General features: G+C 40.9%; 1 protein-coding gene across 1 annotated transcript in view; it reads right to left on the bottom strand.

The window, feature by feature from the left end:
* Positions 1 to 1,129: 1,129 nt before the first annotated feature.
* The window catches only part of LOC136881916 (zinc finger protein 32), a 205,697-nt gene continuing 185,542 nt past the window's right edge, over positions 1,130 to 21,284 (bottom strand). Inside the window, exons 8-10 of the mRNA XM_068229392.1 lie at positions 11,688 to 11,779; positions 2,086 to 2,178; positions 1,130 to 1,330 (exon numbers count right to left, since the gene is read on the bottom strand). Of these exons, the coding sequence (XP_068085493.1) occupies positions 1,191 to 1,330; positions 2,086 to 2,178; positions 11,688 to 11,779 (325 nt within the window). The 3' untranslated portion in view covers positions 1,130 to 1,190. The remainder of the gene's footprint in view (positions 1,331 to 2,085; positions 2,179 to 11,687; positions 11,780 to 21,284) is intronic.

Below are 21,284 nucleotides of genomic sequence, written 5' to 3' on the forward strand. Positions count from 1 at the left end.
ATGTTTTGAGCTGTCGGTGGAGAGATGACATTAGTAGACAAATAAGTTTGAGTGGTGTATTTAAAAGTAGGAAAGATCAGAATATGAAGATAAAGCTGGAATTCAAGAGGACAAATAAGGGCATGATATTCGTTTATAGGAAAGGTAGTTAGGGAATGGGTTATGTTACCAAAAGAGATGTTCAACAAATTTTCAATTTCTTTGCAATCAGTTAAGAAAAGGTTAGGAAGACAACAGATAGGGAATCTGCCACCTGGGCGACTGCCCTAAATGCAGATCAGGATTGATTGATTGATTGATTGATTGATTGATTGATTGATTGATTGATTGATTGATTGATTGATTGATTGATTGATTGATTGATTGATTGATTGATTGATTGATTGATTGATTGATTGATTGATTGATTGATTGATTGATTGATTGATTGATATGTCGTAACATTTTATCCTGTTTATACCACGGCACGATTTACCTCGTCGTTCTTTATAGGCGGATGTGTACTTGCCCAGTGTTTGAAGCTTTGTTGGGCAAATTTACAGGTCCTTTCTGTAAGTTTAATTGGAAGGGCCGAAGGACGATGTTTGTCGAAGGGAAATTACAATAAGAAGAGACACTACGTCACAGTAACACATGAGTCTTGATCACCTGACCTCACCTGTAAGTCTGACAGCTGCTGGCCAGTTAAAAAGGCTTCACTTCGTGACTTTACAAAACTTATAATATTTCTGGCGCTGTCATATATTATTGTTGACTCACTGGAGTTACGAGAAGTCTGACACCACGCGCCAAAACCCGGTTCCATCGTGAACTCTGAGTCATGTAGAGGAGGCAGGATTCCTTGTTTAATTTTAACTGGTGACTGATAAACGTCACCCTGAAGGGGTGGCGCGGGCCACCAAGCAAACTAACAGCACGCATGCGCGACGTATTGTCGCTAATGCAGCCCCAATACTTGACAAGTCCGCACACTCTTCTTTCTGCTTATATCGTATCGCAATACTTTTGATGGGTATCTCCACCGATACTAAGCAGTTCAATAATTCCAGGGTTTATAACAAAATTTAAATAACAGAAGCGCTAAGTTTAAATAACATATGTATATTTGATAGTAATAACAGTGAGAATATTAAAATAAATATTTAAAACTATACACAGAGATAATAAATAATGAAGTCTCGTGGACGCGGTCAGTACTGTGAAGGGCAGTTCTTCTGGTCGGTGCGAATGAAGAATGCTCTGCTGATGCCATTCTTATCCACCACGGCGTAAGCGCGTTCCATCACCTCCAAGGGCGGGTGTCGGGCCCTTGTCAAGATCCAAGCATTTCCTGAAACACACAAGTTGCTACATCAACGTCACTTCTCCGCATTCACACTGTCCATTTAGGCGGCATGAGTGTCAGTTTTGCTTTGCCAGATCGCACAGAAACAGACTTATATTGGTGCGATCTGTTGCTGGGTTTTGATCATTTTGTAATTTTCTCTGGTAAAGACAAAAATTTCTCAACATGGAACGAAGCGTGCAACGCGGCCAATTCAGCCTCCGGAGCTCAACTGAGTAAAGGAGGGTTCGATTCCCACCTCAGCCATCCTCGAAGTGGATTTCCGTGGTTTCCTTCTTCTCCTCCAGGCAGATGCCAGGATGGTACCTAACTTAAGGCCCCGGCCACTTCCTTCCCTCCGCCTTGTCTATCCCTTCCAATATTCCCATTCCCCACCCCCACAAGGCCCCTGTTCCTCCCCCCACCCAAAGTCTCACGCTCCAGGACACTGCCCTTGAGGCGGTAGAGGTGGGATCCATCGCAGAGTCCAACCCTGGAGGGTAAACAGATTAAAAACTACGAATAAATATTACATTTTGCTGAAAAATAACGATTACAAATCTGTGGTGTATAATCCGGTACGTCAAAGAACTTGACATTTGAGGAGGCGGCTTTAAATGTTGGCGAGTTCGCTGAAATTCATCATATATTATCATAAGATGATCGACAGGACACAAAATACAGTAGAAATATGAAAGGTCCCCGGAGTTATTTCGAATTGGACACATCACTTGGACAGAATTGTCACCCCAGTTACTTACTTGTGCTGAAGAGGCCGAAGTTGGAACAAGACCAAACGACGGAGAAGTTGTCGTAATCGGTGTCCAGTACCCAATATGGCGCAGCCAAAGTCACTGCAGACAAGAAAATACATAACATTAGTTATGGTGAGTTCTATGGGTTGGAAGATACATTACAGATTTATAGATTCTGGTTGCTTTTGCAGCTCGTGCATAAAATGGGTCTCTTTTACAATTGCAATAGTGTAAAAAGTTGCGGACTAGGCCTACAAGCTTCCCTACGGGATTTTCTTTGTGGTTTCCCTAGCTGAAGTCATCATAGGATAGCAATATAGCGATTAAAGGCAGCGTTATCATATAAAATACTTGATCAAATGAAAAACCGCACGTTTTGTCACTTTCAAACAGTCCAAAGTACCAGTGCTGAAAAAACCAGGCCGCAGAAAGGGGTAAACACTCCTCTACCATTATTCCGTTAAAGGTGCACACTGCTCATTCCAGTCACCCCCTCAGAGTAGGGGTTGAATAGCTTGAATGCTATGATGAACCAGCGTGTTACGTACCAGTAGATCCGAAAATTTATGAACCGGAGGAATGGCACGCTAAAGAAGAAACTTATCTAACTCGCCAGCTATTCCCCGCCAATATTCAGGCAGGCTGTTACACTCGGTACGACCGGGCGAGTTGGCCGTGTGGTTAGGCGCGCAAGGGTGAGCTTGAATCCAGGAGATATCGGGTTCGAACTCCACTGTCGGCAGCCCTAAAGATGGTTTTCCGTGGTTTCCCATTTTCACACCAGGCACAACTTGGGAACTTTTCATTATAATGGCAGACAGTCTCTCTCCACCAGCCTTTTTACATCCTCAGAAAGACTGTTAGTTGTTTTTCCAACTGAAATCAACATAGGTCATTACGATGATATCAGTAGGAATGTCGCGATTAAAAGCAATGCACCACATGAAATACTCGATCAAATGAAAAACCATACATTTTCTCACTTTTAACAAACAGTACTATGCTGCCGACCTAACAGCCCAAAGTTCCACGCCGCAGACAGTCGTGAACACTCCTCTGCCAATATTACGTTAAGTGCCCACACTGGTCATTCCAATTTGTGTCTCAGGGTAGGAATCGAATAACTGGAATATTGTGATGAACCAGTGTGTTACGTACCAGCAGTATCAGAAAATGTATGAACCAGAGGAATTACATGCTAACAAATAAAATTATCTAACTCCCGAGCTCTTTCCCGCCGATATTCAGGCAGGCTGTTATACTCGGTACGCAGCAGTAATTCCATGTATGGGAGATGAGTGGCAGCAGAAGAGACAATGAACATCACAACAGACAATGGTCAATGTAATATTACTGTTGATTAATTTTATGAACTTTGGATATTGTAGGCCTCCACATTTAGTTTTCTTCCAACTCTGAAATACCACTCATCATAGTCGGTACGGTAAAACAGAATAAAACATAAATGATGCGAAATTGTGTCTCTGTCACTTTTGTTATGTAGTACTTGTGGATAGGACCAATAGCAGAGGTATTTAAAAATTAAATTTTAAGCTTCTTCTCCCAACACTACAATTTTATTCAGGGTGAATAGAATTGTTTACAGCCTAGAGCGACTCATTCCCCCACTCTGCATACCGATTTTCAATAAATTTCGTTCAGCCTGTTTTTGTGATGCGCGTACATACATACATACATACATACATACATACATACATACATACATACATACATACATACATACAGACAGACAGACAGAAATTACCGAAAATTAAAAAGTGCATTTCCTTGTTACTGTGGCGATACAAAAATACCATTCTTTTCAGTTCTGAGCAATGTACAGACAAAACTATTATTTTATATATATATATAAATCAATGTATGGAAAGAAACATACCGTATTACAAAAGGTTGTGTGCAACTGTTTATGTTCTTATAGGAAGTAATTGTGTAATACGTTGATTATGGTAGGCCATGAAATTGTCCAAGGAACGTATTCGTTTTATCTTCCATAAACAAGCATCTGTACAGTTACAATAAACCTATCGGCGTTCCTCGCGACTGCCCTAACACATTTTCTGATCATTTCTAAGGTATAAAAACTCACCGAGAAATTGAGTTTGATTTACCCCAGTACGATGTTTGTGGTAGTGCCATGACCTGGCTACGGATCATGCCACACGTGCGAGAAACGGCCCACTCTCAACAACATGCTTCTTCATTTTTAAACGAGATTCCAAATGCCCAATATCACGTCTGTAACGTGCGATTTTGATATATAAGTATCTCCATAAAAAGAATTCAACGCCTTTTTCAGTTCTGTTAACCCCCGTTTTAAAATGGATTTCCCAAAAATAAATACGTATTCCTTTAATTTTAAAGGAGCTTCCAAATACCAATTTTCATCTTCAGTTATTGAGATATGAGAGTACGCATAAAATATTCAATCTTTTTTCTCTTCTTATCACCCACCCACCCCTCAAATGGATTTTTAGAAAACAAAAATACGTGTTTCTTTATTTTAAAGGAAATATCAAATACCAATTATCACGCATGTAACATCATTTTTTGAGATACAAATATCCACATTAAAATAATTCCATCATTTTTTTTACTTCAGTCAGTCAGTACATGCTGTTACCCGCAGCTTTGCTGGCGTGGAATTCGCAGTTTGATTAAAGTAAGCCTACAAAAATTCACCAAAAAATTGTGCTTCATTTACCCAGAACCTCTGTGTAAACCACGTTTGTGGTATTGCCTTTTGGGGCTAAGGTCACCAGGATACTGGCAGAGGTTACTCTGGATCATGTGACATAGATTTTTTTTTCTTTTCTTACGTCGCACTGACACAGACAGGTCTTATGGCGACGATAAAACGGGAGAGGGCTGGAAGTGGGAGGGAAGCGGCCGTGGCCTTAATTAAGGTACAGCTCCAGCACTTGCCTGGTGTGAAAATGGGAAACCACGGAAAACCATCCTCAGGGCTGCCAACAGTGGGGTTCGAACCCACTATCTCCCGAATACTGGATACTGGCCGTACCTATCAGGCTCGGTCACATAGATCTCTACATGTGAGAAACAGTCCTGTCTCAAGTCGAAAACAAAAATAATACATGTTTCCATGTCCGTAACATCTTCAGATTTTGTGATATAAGTAACTTCATAAAAAGGATTCAAATCTTTCTTTCACGTCTCTTCACCCCCGTTAAGTGGCTTTTCTAAAATACGTGTTTCTTTATTTTTGAAGCAGGCTCTAAGTACAAGTTTTCACGTCTGTAACATCTTCAGTTTTTGAGATATGAATACACTCGTACCCTTCTACACTGTCATACAAATAGCTCGGCCGTCATTCAGTCAGTCAGGTTAGGAAAGAGTCACGTGATGTATTTCACAGTGTCTGGAAAAGGCAGAACTGTTATTTTTTGTCATTGTCCCGGTGAGTTCGTGACTCATTTTCAACAACGTTAATTTTTACACATGGTTTTCATTGAAGAAATTTGGATGATTTTTTATGTGATCCAGGCTCGCTACTTCGATAACGATTATATCAATGATAGTGATGAAGAGAACGAAATTATTTGATGGAATATCTTGGATATTTTACAGTCTACTGTAGATACAAGTAGGTTATCATGTAAATACTCACTGCCATCTGGCGGTGTTGTCTTAGCTTCTTCCCGCCCCGTGAATTTCAAGCATTTAATGTCTCGATTTCGAATCCCCTCTTTTATGATGGCTTGTTACCTCGTTATTCGAATGACCGTACCGCCACACTTCTTCACTGCCCTTCTGATCAGCAAGAGACGGCCGCGTCTATCTACTGCAGCAGTCGGATGTGGAAAGGTTATTCACATTAGACATGCTACCGATATAATCAACTATATATTTCCAATTAGTCGTTTGTTCGATGTTTCCAGAGTTACAAGAAGGTTTAGTGTTCTATGGTCACATAGTCAGGATTGACAGCCAGAGACTCAGTTCAAGGATCTTCAATACTGTACCTAGAGGGAGAGCAACAAATGCCAAATAGAGGAATTTAGTTCGTAAAGACCTACAATACCTAAACATTGATCACATTGACATTTACAACCGAGATAAGTTCAGAAAGTTAATCAAGACATGTGACTCTCTCCAGACACTAACGGCTAAATCACTGCGTCCAGGAGTAGGAGTGAAATAGACTCAGAAAGAAAAGACATCCATAGCGCTAGAATGAAGGAATACTCGACTGAGGAAGAAAAAAGCTCACCAGAGCTAAGAACCACGTGATACATCGTAGGCCTAAACGAAGAGGAAGAAGAAGAAACTGAATATTTTCTTTGTTAGTGTTAAAATACGACGCCTCGCACACTTACTCCTCTGTTTATTGAGTGTCGCTTCTCTTTTGATGGTTGTTCGCAGTTTACATGGATTTTTGTAGAATTTGGCCTAAAGCTGGCAAGTCCCGTTCTTGATTAAAGCTCTTTTGTAGAATTTCCTTCAAATTTTCGATATTCAGACTCACTTACTTACAAACTGCCCTTGTATTCACTTGTGAAGACGAGACCAGACGCATTCGCTCGATGTGATACTGAAAGCGGTGTCGTCCCACTTGCGATCACTCAGGCTGGTACAAGGGCTAGAATTCTGATGTTCAAACTCATAAAATAAATTATGTGTACCGTTCGTGTTTGATATGCTGACATCGGGACAGACATAGACTGATTAAGACCCATGTGTACCTTTCATTTAGGGTTATCAGATGGTCGACATATGAGTTCTAAAACCAGGACATATTAAAACCGCTGAATTTTACACTCTTCACATTCAACACAAAGATTTGTACAGTAACACTCTGCTTCCTCGACAGTACGACCCATAACTCCAACATAGCATAGAGAATGTGCGTTTGGATAAGGAACAGCGACTGTCACAAATATGTTTTCGAAAGTTAAATTGATGGGTGATTCCTTCGAAGTAAGAACGGAAGTACGACAGGGGATCGGCTCTCAACTGTGCGCTTGAGAAGGTAGTTAGAGAATGGAAGGGTATGTATAGGTATTTTAAGGCAGAAACAGGTTCCAAGAAAGACATTCCAGCAATAATTAATGAACAAGGGAAGTGTGTATGTGAGGATCTTCAAAAGGCAGAAGTATTCAGTCAGCAGTTTGTAAAGATTGTTGGTTACAAGGATAATGTCCAGATAGAGGAGGAGACTAAGGTCAAAGAAGTAATAAAATTTACATATGATAACAATGACATTTACAATAAGTTACAGAAGTTGAAAACTAGAAAAGCGGCTGGAATTGATCAGATTTCTGGGGATATACTAAAGACAATGGGTTGGGATATAGTACCATATCTGAAATACTTATTTGATTATTGTTTGGTCGGAGGAGCTATACCAGATGAATGGAGAGTTGCTATAGTAGCCCCTGTGTATAAAGGAAAGGGTGATAGACATAAAGCTGAAAATTACAGGCCAGTAAGTTTGACATGCATTGTATGTAAGCTTTGGGAAGGCATTCTTTCTGATTATATTAGACATGTTTGTGAAATTAATAACTGGTTCGATAGAAGGCAATTCGGTTTTAGGAAAGGTTATTCCACTAAAGCTCAACTAGTAGGATTCCAGCAAGATATAGCAGATATCTTGGATTCTGGAGGTCAAATGGACAAATTGACATGTCTAAAGCATTTGATAGGGTGGATCATGGGAGACTACTGGCAAAAATGAGTGCAATTGGACTAGACAAAAGAGTGACTGAATCGGTTGCTATATTTCTAGAAAATAGATCTCAGAGAATTAGAGTAGGTGAAGCTTTGTCTGACCCTGTAATAATTAATAGGGGAATTCCTCAAGGCAGTATTATTGGACCTTTATGTTTTCTTACTGTATATATATAAATGATATGAGTAAAGGAGTGGAATCGGAGGTAAGGCTTTTTGCGGATGATGTTATTCTCTATATAGTGATAAATAAGTTACGAGATTGTGAGCAACTGCAACGTGACCTCGAAAATGTTGTGAGATGGACAGTAGGCAATGGTATGTTGATAATCGGGGTTAAAAGTCAGGTTGTGAGTTTCACAAATAGGAAAAGTCCTCTCAGTTTTAATTACTGCGTTGATGGGGGGTGAAAGTTCCTTTTGGGGATCATTGTAAGTATCTAGATGTTAATATAAGGAAAAAGCTTCATTGGGGTAATCACATAAATATGATTGTAAATAAACGGTACAGATCTCTGCACATGGTTATGAGGGTGTCTAGGGGTTGTAGTAAGGATGTAAAGGAGAGGGCATATAAGTCTCTGGTAAGACCCCAACTAGAGTATGGTTCCAGTGTATGGGACCCTCACCAGGATTACCTGATTCAAGAACTGGAAAAAATCCAAAGAAAAGCAGCTCGATTTGTTCTGGGTGATTTCCAACAAAAGAGTAGCGTTACAAAAATGTTGCAAAGTTTAGGTTGGGAAGAATTGAGAGAAAAAAGAAGAGCTGCTCGACTAAGTGGTATGTTCCGAGCTGTCAGCGGAGAGATGGCGTGGAATGACATTAGTAGACGAATAAGTTTGAGTGGCGTTTATAAAAGTAGGAAAGATCACAATATGAAGATAAAGTTGGAATTCAAGAGGACAAACTGGGGCAAATATTCATTTATAGGACGGGGAGTTAGGGATTGGAATAACTTACCAAGGGAGACGTTCAATAAATTTCCAATTTCTTTGAAATCATTTAGGAAAAGGTAGGAAAACAACAGATAGGGAATCTGCCACCTGGGCGACTGCCCTAAATGCAGATCAGTAGTGATTGATTGATTATGAAGAGTGCAATTAGACTGGGTTGCAAAAAGGAAGACCCTTAAAATCAATTGTATTGCTTTTGCGTGTGATATGGCCTTGTTTGCGAAAGAATGGAGGAAGCAAGGGAGATGAACTAGAGAAACATCTCTTTCGAAAACACAAAATCACGACAAACAGCAAACACCCACATAAATACCTCAAAGTCCAAGATGAAACGATTGAAATAGTAAAAGATTTCAAATATCTCGGAGAATGGATTGCTGTGGAATCCAAGGACTCGCCTTCCAAGACACATACAACATGAAACCCCTTTCTCATGGGGTGCAGAAGCACTATAGGCAGCAGAAACAGTAAGGATGGAGACACTCGAGCTAAAAGAAGGGAGAGATCATAGGACAACATACATGAAGAATGAATCACTCTACGAGAAAATTAGAAAAGTCTCCGTCTATGCGGAAAAGAAGGATACATTTTTATGGCCATCTTTTCAGAATGAACTCTAACAGATTAACCAAACAAATCTTTGACTTCCTCTGTAAATGGAAAATAAAACCTAACTGGTTTAAAGAAACTGAAAAAGACCGAGTAGAATGAAAAATAGAGAAAATTCGCTATTGGGTCGAACAGCTAAAGTAATAAGTAAATACGAAAATATAATCTTCGAAGTCAAACGTATCTCGGAAGATGAGGGAAAGCGAAGATCAGATAGAAAGAAGAAAAACTGGGCACTAAGAAAAGAACAACACGTGCCCCAAAGAGGCTGAAACTAAAGAAGAATAAGAAGGGGACACCATTAAATGAATGCCCAAAGTGACACGTTAAGTAAACATCTGTGGGTATGTCCGGGATGAGGTGAGACCTGTTTTACGGCTGGATGGTCTTCCTCATTCCAAACTCAGTTGAGGATGAATGAAATTGGGTAAGGAGGTGGAACTTTTCCAGTATTTGACAGGGAAGCCGACGGTGGGACTTGAACCCACGTCTCACCGGGTCACTAAGCCTGCTTGCATCTGTACACTCTAAACAACCTTTAAAAAATGTTTACAATTAAAATAGTTTTAAGAACCCATCATTCTGTACTGATAGTGCGATGTTAGCGTCAGCACCTCCACTGTTTTGAAGTGAGCATATTAACTCCCCTTTGGCATTAGTCAAGAAACTTTCCAACATCAGAACTTTCTTTCTACCTTCCAGTAATCCTTGCTATTCTTTCGTCCAACTCCCCTTACAACTATTGATGCTTTCAGGGCCCGTGCTTATAGACATGATACTGTATAGGCTTTTGGGGTTATCAAGAAAGTAAGGTAAAATTCTTAACGTTTCGCAGAAAACAGTGCTCTGCGTCCTCAGCTGACCACGACAAAGGCTTCTTCTTAAACAACCACATAAATACCTCAAACTCCAAGAAGAAAAGTAAAAGAATTCAATTTCTTAAACAAGAAGAAGCCTTTCTTGTGGTCAGTCGAGATTTCTTCTGAGGACGCAGAGCACAGTTTTCTGCCGAACGTTAAGAATTTCACCTTATTTCCTTGACACGGCATAACCCCAAAAGCCTATACAGTATCATAGCTTTTTCCCTTTTCTCCTTCTAAAGTCAAGTCCATCCTGATTTGACGAGGTCGCCCACTCTGCGGTGTGGTCTTCCAATCCGACTGTTCAGTTTGACGTCCATAATTTACGCGACACTTCAGGATTTTCAAGCCACGAAGGAGCTTTTCTGCTTGCTCGATCTTCAGGCTGCAGAGCAGTAGATATAGTGGACCCTTCTCCCCCTGTGCGTGAGGGCGGTAGAATTACTCTCACTGTCTGTCGTAAGACGCGACCACACAGCCGTTAGCCGAGTCTTGGCATTTGTGCCTCCTGTCCGACCTCCCTTGGTCAACTCCTGAACCCGAGGCCGTTGTGTTCCTTTGGCCGATATCTTCATTTTTCCAAGTGTCGGACGCCTTCAATTTTTCTCTCGGATTAGTGTAAATAGAGGATAATTGCCCAGTTGTACTTCCTCTTAAAACAATAATCACCACCACCACCACCACCAGAGACACTCCGTAAAGACCTCTGTGGATGTTAACAGAGGGAAATACCTCCTTTAAGGCTGAGAGAGACGACGTTTCAAAATCAGTATACTGTATATCGTCAATCAGGTAATTCTTGTGAAAGCAATCGCAGCATTCGTAAATAAGTTACTTCCTTTTTTGTCAGGAAGAAGACTTGTGCAACATCTGTTTCCGTGCTTCAAGGTCGAGATGTATGGAACAGATTTGAATAAATTGAGTACTGCAGCTTCCGAATGTCCTTTCCTTTGCCTCCACCGAACACGAACAACCTATCTTTTACAGCATCATCGGCCAGGATAAAATTCTCCCCGTCAGTAAAACATCCTCACGAAGAACGATCCCCTCCTTGGCTCTTTTTGTACTCCTTGTTTCGGCGTCCTTGTAACCCGTCTTTTGTAAATACTTGGTGAAATACAGCTTCCTTTGCGTCTCTCGTCAGGAACGCACACCGATACACTAGTGTTACTTTACACAGTCAAACCTCCATCATATAAAGCACATTCGGCTTAGAGAACTCCAACGCAGATAAGAACAAAAGCTCAAACGATGAATTTCTCAGGCGGAATGATAGGATGGCTCTTAACAATCCCTGAGACTAGTTGTCTGGACTCCCCCTGCTGACTGTGATCGCAAATGGAACACAACCCTCAAAGCACGCGGGGAGTCGTTGTGAGACCTTGAGCGATACAGACAGCCTCTGATATTTGTCAACAGAAATTAAAACAGTGAAATTAAGTTATCCTCCTCTTGTGTGAGCTGGAGCTACGTACCTGGTAAGGAAGGAAACTTGACACTCAGCTTCGACTCGTCCGTTCTCCCCAGCTGCTTCACTTCACCTTCGATTGTGGAACGGATGCCCGTGCTGCAACAAACAGTCACAACACACTCAAAATAACAACTCACCTGTAAAGTGTGATAAAAAATTAAGATAACTTACAACCACGAATCACAGCTTACACGACAAGAAACGTCATGTGTTAATTGGCTACCAGCCTTACCATTAATTCTGATATTAATAAACTATGTATGCTGTGGTGTTCGACAGCTTTTATATAAGTGGGACACATTATATTGCTCCACAATTCATTGTAATTTGTGATTTCATTTTCTGCCGAACAGCGCGGGGAGCCAGGAGTCTCTATAACATCTGGTATAGCGCCAAACAAGTGTCGGATCTTCTACTGAAAACAACCAACATAGAAAATGCTCTGTGTGGCGACATTCCTTGGACTCTGAACTTTAAGGCAAACTGCTAGATTGGTTTAGATCAGTGATCGCCAAACTACTAGCTCGGGGGAACATTTTCGGTAGTTTGCGGTATCGCTCAGTTTGGCTAACCTGGAGTTGCTCCACTGAACAGCGCCGTATCTCGTACACTGGTGCTAGCGAAGCCGGAAACTTGCGGCCGCCGCCATCTTACGTCACTACAGATTCACTGTAAACATGCATGTTACAGCGTTATGTGCAGTTTTGTTTTATGTTGTATTTATGTACATTTCACATCAAGTTTTCGAAATACTACTGTGTGGCAGAATGATGAATACCGCTGTAGTATTTGGGTGTGTTTTTTTTTCTATTCACGAAGAAAGAATAAGGAAGGAATAGGAGTTTCAATACACCAGTAAGTGGCGTACTTGTGCTTATTTCCGACTTATTAATGCAATTACATTTAAATTTGTTGGCGTTAGCCCCCTTGTGATTAGGGACTAATAATGTTACTACAACATTTGGTTACAAGTAAAGTTTTTGTTTTGCTGGTGTTAGTAATTTAATAACAGCGGTCTCGGTCTTTTCTAATCTTTAAAGATACATTATAAGCAGGTCAAAATTACGCTTAAAATTAGAGTGGAAAGACTGATGACATTGCACCAATCGAAATACGGTGTTACGATTATTATCACTGAATATTATTGAATATATCTTAGGATTTGTGGTAAAGATGTTAGCCAATTCTCTACACTGTGATACTTGTATGAAAGCTGTTGTACAAAAAGAAAATCCTTAGCCGGGCGGAGTGGCTCAGACGGTTGAGGCGCTGGCTTTCTGACCCCCATCTTGGCAGATTTGATCCTGCCTCAGTCTCGTGGTATTTAAAGGTACCGGTATTCAAGTACGTCAGTCTCGTGTCTGTACATTTACTGACACGGAAAACTCCTGCAGGACAAAATTCCAGCACCTCAGCGTCTCCGAAAGCCGTAAAAATAGTTAGTGGGACGTAAAATAAATAACATTAAATATTATGATTAGTAAATCCTTATCCATTCATTTCTTTCCAGAATAGAGGTAATCTGTATGTGTGCAAACTTACTGAGATTACACATGTAATGGCTTAAGCTCAGTCATGAAAGGGAACATACCCAACGAAGTCACAGCTCGGCTGTATGTAGCATTTTCTTCTTCAACTTAAAGCTCACATACTTTAGACCTCAGCTCAAAGGACTAGAACGTTCATCACCTTATTAGTGTAATTTCATCGTTGTACCTGAAAATACACGGTAAGCCCACCTGGTAGCCATGATCGTTAAGGCACGTTCTGACACTGTAGTTAGTCGGTTCGAGACCCGTTGGTCACCATCAGATTGTTGGCGGTCAGGGTGGGAGAAGTGGTGGTAATCACGAGATTGCGTAACAAAAACCTAGATTAAATTCCACACCTCTCCGCAATACTCATATGGAGCGAGGGAATATGACGCTGTTGATGGTGATTCGTCCGTCGTATGGGGACGTTAAGCCTTGAGCAGACCCCTTGGTGCTATTCGACAGGAGTAGGCTACGTGCTAGCACCGGACTTCAACCTATCCCTTCCTAGTATCATCTATCACGGGATTCATTCCATCTCATTAACTCCTCTGACGAGGTTGACGTCAGGAAGGGCATCCGAATACAACAACTCGCCACGGCAGATTCATCTTACCTCATACGCGACCCCGTACAGAAACGGGACAACGATTGAACAAACAAACCTGAAAATACGTGTGAAGCATGCTGTAAGAGTGTTGAATGGAAACAGATTTGACCAAATATCGGTCTAAAACAGGTTGGTTATGTTTAAGCACAGGTAAACCAGGATTTCATTTTTGAACAGTAAAATAAAGCACCTAATAGGTCTAATTAATCAATGCTAGTGTTATTATTACGATATGTTTTAAATTATTATAATTATCCCCTGTCCAATGTTCCCGTTTCAGCTACTATTTCACATTAATGCACCGGGGTAGTGTAGTGACGTAAGATGGCGGCGGCCGCACGCTTCCGGCTTCAGAATTCTGCTGCTCGTTGCCAGTCTAAATCTATATTCCTGTGGCTTGGATCGCGCTTTCTGCCTTAGTAGAATTTTTCAAAGAATCGGGAGAATCCCTCCGTGAACTAGAAGATCCAGTTTGGCTGCAGGAATTCGCTGAAAAGTTAAATATCCTTAATTTGTCAGCTTCAAGATAAGAATAAAGATACTGGCGGAGCAACAAGCATCACTATTTCATAACACACCATTGTGAGGGAGTCAGTTAGAAGACGGCTCAATACTCGACCGCGCTAATGCAAGAGACCAGCCGGTGCCTATTTTGTATCAACGATCCTTTCAAATTTGAACGAACTCAGCCAATCACAAGCTGGTAGGAGGAGTGTGAGGTGACTAGGAGCCACCGAACAAAGATATCAGGATAACCAACTTGGTAAACTGCAGGAATGAACCAGTAAGATATTACGAGAGGAATCCGTCATCGTCCCAATATTCCAGAGTCCTGTTATGTCCAGAATGACAGACATGATTTTACCAATGCCCCTATGTGGAAATGTTGATTACTTAAAGGTGATATAAAGATTTCGCACTCTCAACGGTTTGCTGTTTAAACTCAAGCGGCGGTTGAACCGACACCCTATTCACTTAGGGAGACTCCCCGAGTACAAATGGGAGTAAGTGAGTCTTTATAAGAACGAGGAGAGGGGGAGGGCTGGGTCATTCCTGTGCTGTTCGCTCACGGATATCGTATTTTGCTAACGACGGTTTGTTCTTGCGATATTTGAACTAAGCCAGTTGCTACATTCGCAAAAGTGTTATTCGTGACTGTGAATTTAATATGCGCGTTACCTGTGCCGTACAAACTATTCCGTTCCGGAGTGATATCAGTTTAATTGAATTAAGGTAGTAAACTCTACCCGTGACAATTATTAAGGTAACGCTAGGGGGGGGGGGGGAGAGTTGGCGCGTAATTTATCTAACTTATCTAAAGACGATATGAACTATGTCAGCCAGTTGGCACTGATTTGAGTCTTATTTCACGTAAACTAAATGCTGTCCAGAGCTGTCTGCATGTTCGAGTTTATCTTTTCTTTATTTTATGTAGAAGGGAATAAGGAATTATTACGGTAGATATAGGAGTGTGTATATTTCTTTTCAGTGTATTCCATTTGTGTGTGATAAAGATTAGAGACATGGTCATTGTTTTTCTAGGCTGCACGCCATTAGTATTCGTATGAGATAATATGTTCATAGCAGCAGTGCATGTTTCACTTTTTTGTAATGCATGGGTTTTCCAGGCGTAATTGCAAAGCAGAGACCATGGAGACTCTCAATGTTGCCTAGCTGGAATCTTATTATTATGCAATGAAGGCAGGATACACGGGAAGAACGAACTACGGATCTGATGTTTATGAAGCCAGATGTGCATAAAATTATAAGGTGTTTTCGAACTACCGGGCAGATTAGAAGAAGGCTTGAGGAGCCTGAATACAGAGATAAATAATTAAAGTGGAGCAATGGAAGACTGGGTTATTTAGAGTAGGCTCAATGTGCCATATTTAAGACTAGAGGGGAGACATGAACCCGAGTGCTCCCAAATGAATGGCCTGAATTTGTCTTAGAATTATGATGATGCTGCGTATATTCAAATGAAAGAGACTTAAGGCCTTATTGATGTGAAACGGAGGGTTATAGAGAACTGAGATCGCAGGTTGTTTTATGAAATGTTAGCAGTGGTTTAACTGCGAAGTTACGAGAAGGGAAGCCAGGTGTCAAGTAGTGAAAGTCCAGCCCCCTGTCGAGTGTAGTTGAATGAACCAGCCAGCCCCATGTTACTGTGAAGGCTTAGTTCGATAGGGTCCGCTTACCCTGCGTTTCCAGGGGAGCTCATTCCCGAGTCCCGCGCTTTGCTTCCAGCGTAGCATCACCTCATGCTGACGTCACGTGAAGGTCTCCTGTCGGCAGCTGTTGCAGTGAACGATAAGGAACTCGCTTTCAGTATAGATCTATTTTACGGTACGCAGTCTTCTAACATTTTCCGTGTTGTGTTAGAGATGAGTAAGGTTTCTAAATATAAAGTTAATTGTGCTATGGCACAATGCACTAATTGGGGATCGAAAACATCTGGTGTCTTGTACCACAGATTTCCAAAACGTGAGAGGAGTGTGAGTGTTGCGCTGTAAGCGAAGTGACAAATTTAATCCTGATAATGCCAGAGTATGTTCCATACATTTTCGTCAAGAGGATTACGAACGAGATTTGAGAAATGAACTACTGGGATTACCGCAGAGAAAAATCTTGCGGGCAGATGCTGTTCCGTCTCTGTCCATTGCAAATTGGCTTGGTGATAAAGCTTCGTGTTCAACCGCTAGCACCGTTCCCAGCCAAACAGCAGGCCTATCTGTCTACTACTTTTCATACAATATTTAATATTTAATAAATACAATTTTTAATAAATCGTAATAAATTTGACCAGCTACGTGGAAGTATGAATAAACTTATTCTGTCGTACTACGGTATTGTATACTGGCTAGGATAGTTGACTTTTGTTTAGATGGCTTCAGTTCGATTCCTGGTACTAGAACAAAGTTTTGAATCTTTTTACTTTGTTCTGTTGTTTGCCAGAAGAACGTTTTATATGAGAACACCGAGTTACGACAGTGTATTAACTTACAACTATTCATATACTTCGAACGTAGTTAGGCTTCTTTTACATAACGATCGTAGTTTCGATTTTTTATATGTTTAAAACGTGATCGCTCATAAAGCTTTATCTTCATTTTACAGATTTCCAGTGATAGAGATTTGCGTCCTGAAGTTAGGAGCGTGAAGAAGCGGGCGCGGTCAACATTAAAGACTTTCTCACCAAAGAAAAGGAAAGTTGACCAGGCGACTAGCACCGAATCGCTTCAAAATTAGGAGATCTTAAAACTCCGTAAGCGGGTGGAGATTTTGGAAAAGGAAAACACGACTTTAAGACGAAGGGAGGCTGCTCTAAAAAAGCTCAAGGGACCTAGGTATCTAGTCTCAAAAAGACAACAATCGTCTCCGCCGAAAGTGAAGAAGAGTGCACACAGAGAGGAAGTAGTTAAGATTATGTCCAAATGTTTTACGCCAGGGCAGATTCGATTTCTCTTGAGGGGCAATAAACGAGTGAAATGGTCCTCGGAGGACATAGCAAATGCTTTGTCTTTGAGACCGCTTTGCAGAAAAGCATATGGTTATTTGAGGAACCGCAACATTCCTTTACCATGTCGGTCAACCTTACAAAAATGGATTCGGCGCTTTGAATGTAGGCCCGGAATTTTAACAGAGGTGCAATATCTGTTGAAAACCAGCGCAGTAAATTACAAGGAGTCTGAATAGATCGCGGTTTTGACTTTTGATGAAATGAATATAGACGGACGCATTTCATACGATTCATCTGAAGACCCATACTAGGGCCTCACAGCAACGTCCAGCTAGCGATGGTTCGAGGGCTCTTTGCTGCATGGAAGCAACCCATTTTTTATGATTTCGACGTCACAATGACGTCAGAGTTGTTAAGAAACATAATTAGTAAACTTGAGACTTGTGACATTCGTATTGTCGCAGTAACTTGTGACATGCGGGGCAAAAATGTCAAAGTGTGGAAGGAACTAAACGTACACAAGGACAAGAGCTTTTTTACCAATCCAGTGGATGATAGAAGGAAGGTGTGGATGTTCTGTGATGTACCCCACCTCTTGAAATTATTGAGACACCACTTTTTAGATGAAGGTTTGACGTTAGCTGATGGTTCAGAGTTTCATAAGAAGACAATGGAACACCTATAACAAACTCAAACAGGGGATCTATCAACTACACATTATTTAATGAGGCTCATCTGATGTCTGCTCAGTTATTTTCCAGGCGCACAGCTCTGGCAGTGCGGTATTCTTTAAAAAAGGACGCTGAAAGGAACTTCATCGAGCTAGTCAATGACACCTTCAATCAATACTGATCTGCATTTAGGGCAGTCGCCCAGGTGGCAGATTCCCTATCTGTTGTTCCCTAGCCTTTTCCGAAATGATTTCAAAGAAATTGGAAATTTATTGAACATCTCCCTTGGTAAGTTATTCCAGTCCCTAACTCCCCTTCCTATAAATGAATATTTGCCCCAGTTTGTCCTCTTGAATTCCAACTTTATCTTCATATTGTGATCTTTCCTACTTTTATAAACGCTATTCAAACCTATTCGTCTACTAATGTCATTCCACGCAGTCTCTCCGCTGACAGCTCGGAATATACCTCTTAGTCGAGCAGCTCTTCTTCTTTCTCTCAATTCTTCCCAACCCAAACATTGCAACATTTTCGTAACGCTACTCTTTTGTCGGAAATCACTCAGAACAAATCGAGCTGCTTTTCTTTGGATTTTTTCCAGTTCTTGAATCAGGTAATCCTGGTGAGGGTCCCATACACTGGAACCATACTCTAGTTGGGGTCTTACCAGAGACTTATATGCCCTCTCCTTTACATCTTTACTACAACCCCTAAACACCCTCATAACCATGTGCAGAGATCTGTACCCTTTATTTACAATTCCATTTATGTGATTACCCCAGTGAAGATCTTTCCTTATATTAACACCTAGATACTTACAATGATCCCCAAAAGGAACTTTCACCCCATCAACGCAGTAATTAAAACTGAGAGGACTTTTCCTATTTGTGAAACTCACAACCTGACTTTTAGCCCCGTTTATCAACATACCATTGCCTGCTGTCCATCTCACAACATTTTCGAGGTCACGTTGCAGTTGCTCACAATCTTGTAACTTATTTATTACTCTATAGAGAATAACATCATCCGCAAAAAGGCTTACCTCCGATTCCACTCCTTTACTCATATCATTTATATATATATAAGAAAACATAAAGGTCCGATAACACTGCCCTGAGGAACTCCCCTCTCAACTATTACAGGGTCAGACAAAGCTTCACCTATTCTAACTCTCTGAGATCTATTTTCTAGAAATATAGCAACCCATTCAGTCACTCTTTTGTCTAGTCCAAATGCACTCATTTTTGCCAGTAGTCTCCCATGATCCAACCTATCAAATGCTTTAGACAGGTCAATCGCGATACAGTCCATTTGACCTCCAGAATCCAAGATATCTGCTATATCTTGCTGGAATCCTACAAGTTGAGCTTCAGTGGAATAACCTTTCCTAAAACCGAATTGCCTTCTATCGAACCAGTTATTAATTTCACAAACATGTCTAATATAATCAGAAAGAATGCCTTCCCAAAGCTTACATACAATGCATGTCAAACTTACTGGCCTGTAATTTTCAGCTTTATGTCTGTACCGGGCGGTACACCTCTACTCTGTTTATTTAAAAGTTGCGCCAGTTGAAACTCCTCTTCTGGAGGAAGTCTGAACTTTATCTACACTATTAATCTACTAATTTCTCAGAAGATGTCACTACCTGGAAATTTTTGAGTTTGTGAACTGTGTCATTTTTGATGTGTTTTTGTTTCGCTTGAAGTAAGAAGTGTGAACTTTCTCTTCTAGAGGACACTACTGAAGATCAACAATAGTGCGACCTAGTGCGGAGTCAAAGAACTATTTTGTTGGAGAAATTTTTATTTCAAGAGTTTGTTCTTTGTTAAATTTCTTTCTGTCATTGTTTAAGTTGGCTGTATACCCCTCTTTTTCCCCTTATTTTGGATCTAGCCAATCCTGAATTTCTTTAATTAATTTTTCCAACAATAATGTGTTTCTTCTTCCTCTATGTAGGGGTTTCTTTTCCCTAGCCAATAAAAATTTTGTGGGAGGGTGTTTTCTTTCCCCTAACGCCTAGAATCTTCCGCGAGAGGATATAAACTGCTGATTTTAGGGTCTCGGGGCCACTTCTGTTCCATCTTTCAGTGTATTAAGTACATAGCAGGAGGCGGGAAGCGCCTCTTTCTTCGGCGGCGTCTACAACAAGGTAATGGCCAAGTAATAACTTCTTTCTTTGCTTGCTCAGCAGTTTAACCTTCGGGGCGGGTTCTAGGCCTTCCACCATGTAACTTTCCTTTAAAATGTAAAGACTACTGGTACCTATCCTATCTTCTAAACTACATACTGGGATAGAGAGTGCTAACCCTCTCGAGTTCCCACTCATATTGTTTTGAGGTGAACTTATTTTCTCAAACCCATTCTTCCGTGATGTAATGTAAATTGTTATTTTCTTAAGTCACCTCTGTAGTATGGGATTAGCCCTTGTATTAACGGCCTAGTGCCAAGTAGGTCTTAAACTAAGTGTATCAGGAGTGCGGTTAGCCTCCTCTCAAATTGTTATTTTAGAGGTCATGTAATCAACCTTCTTTTCATGTAATAGACCTCAGTAGGTTGGGTATTTTACCCCTGTGAATACGTCCTTAGAGGACAGCTTGAAGGTAGAGTTTGGTGTGGCCTTTGAGAGGCTTAAATTTTGAGAGCGGATCGCTCTTTTGAAAATGGAGTGTCATATGCCTTGCGGAGGCTTTTCTGTGTAATTCGGAGCCAGGGGCTCCTAGGGATGAATGGGGTTTTCTGCCCCTCTGTTAAAACTTGTGTTTGTGGTAAAACTGAGCTGATCGCTGAAGTCAGGGCGTGAAGCCCAAAACCTGTAAATATTGTAACTCCCCTTGTTTTGCTACATTGTACCTGCCATGTCTGTTATTGCTTTGTTTTTGAAAAGAAAATATAACTTTGTTAAATTTTAAATTAATTTTACATGCACTATAATTTCGTAGCTTGAAACCCATTCACACCCGCACCTTCTTTTACGCATAACTACCGCTAAAACACGGTAACAAGTGGTAGCAGAGCGTGGTTGAATGGGTCTCAATTTAGCCCCTTTTGACGGCTAAACATTGCTTTGATTCGAACTCTAACAATTTTCTCAGTTGCTGGAATTTTTTGAGTTTTTCAAAATTGTTCTGTCATCATGCCCGGCCCTCGCGATGTTCTCCTCCTTAACTATTTGCGCAAAGAGGAGTTGATATACGAGTTAACTATCAGAAATGTGCAATCTGGAGGCACGGTTGCAATCGACACCAACAAGCATAGAGAGTCCCTTGATTTGCCCATTTCCATCCCCAATTTGGGAGAGAAAGAAATTGATGATTCTCTTTCCACG

The sequence above is a fragment of the Anabrus simplex genome, chromosome 10 (assembly GCF_040414725.1).
Source record: "Anabrus simplex isolate iqAnaSimp1 chromosome 10, ASM4041472v1, whole genome shotgun sequence".
Lineage (NCBI taxonomy): Eukaryota > Metazoa > Arthropoda > Insecta > Orthoptera > Tettigoniidae > Anabrus > Anabrus simplex.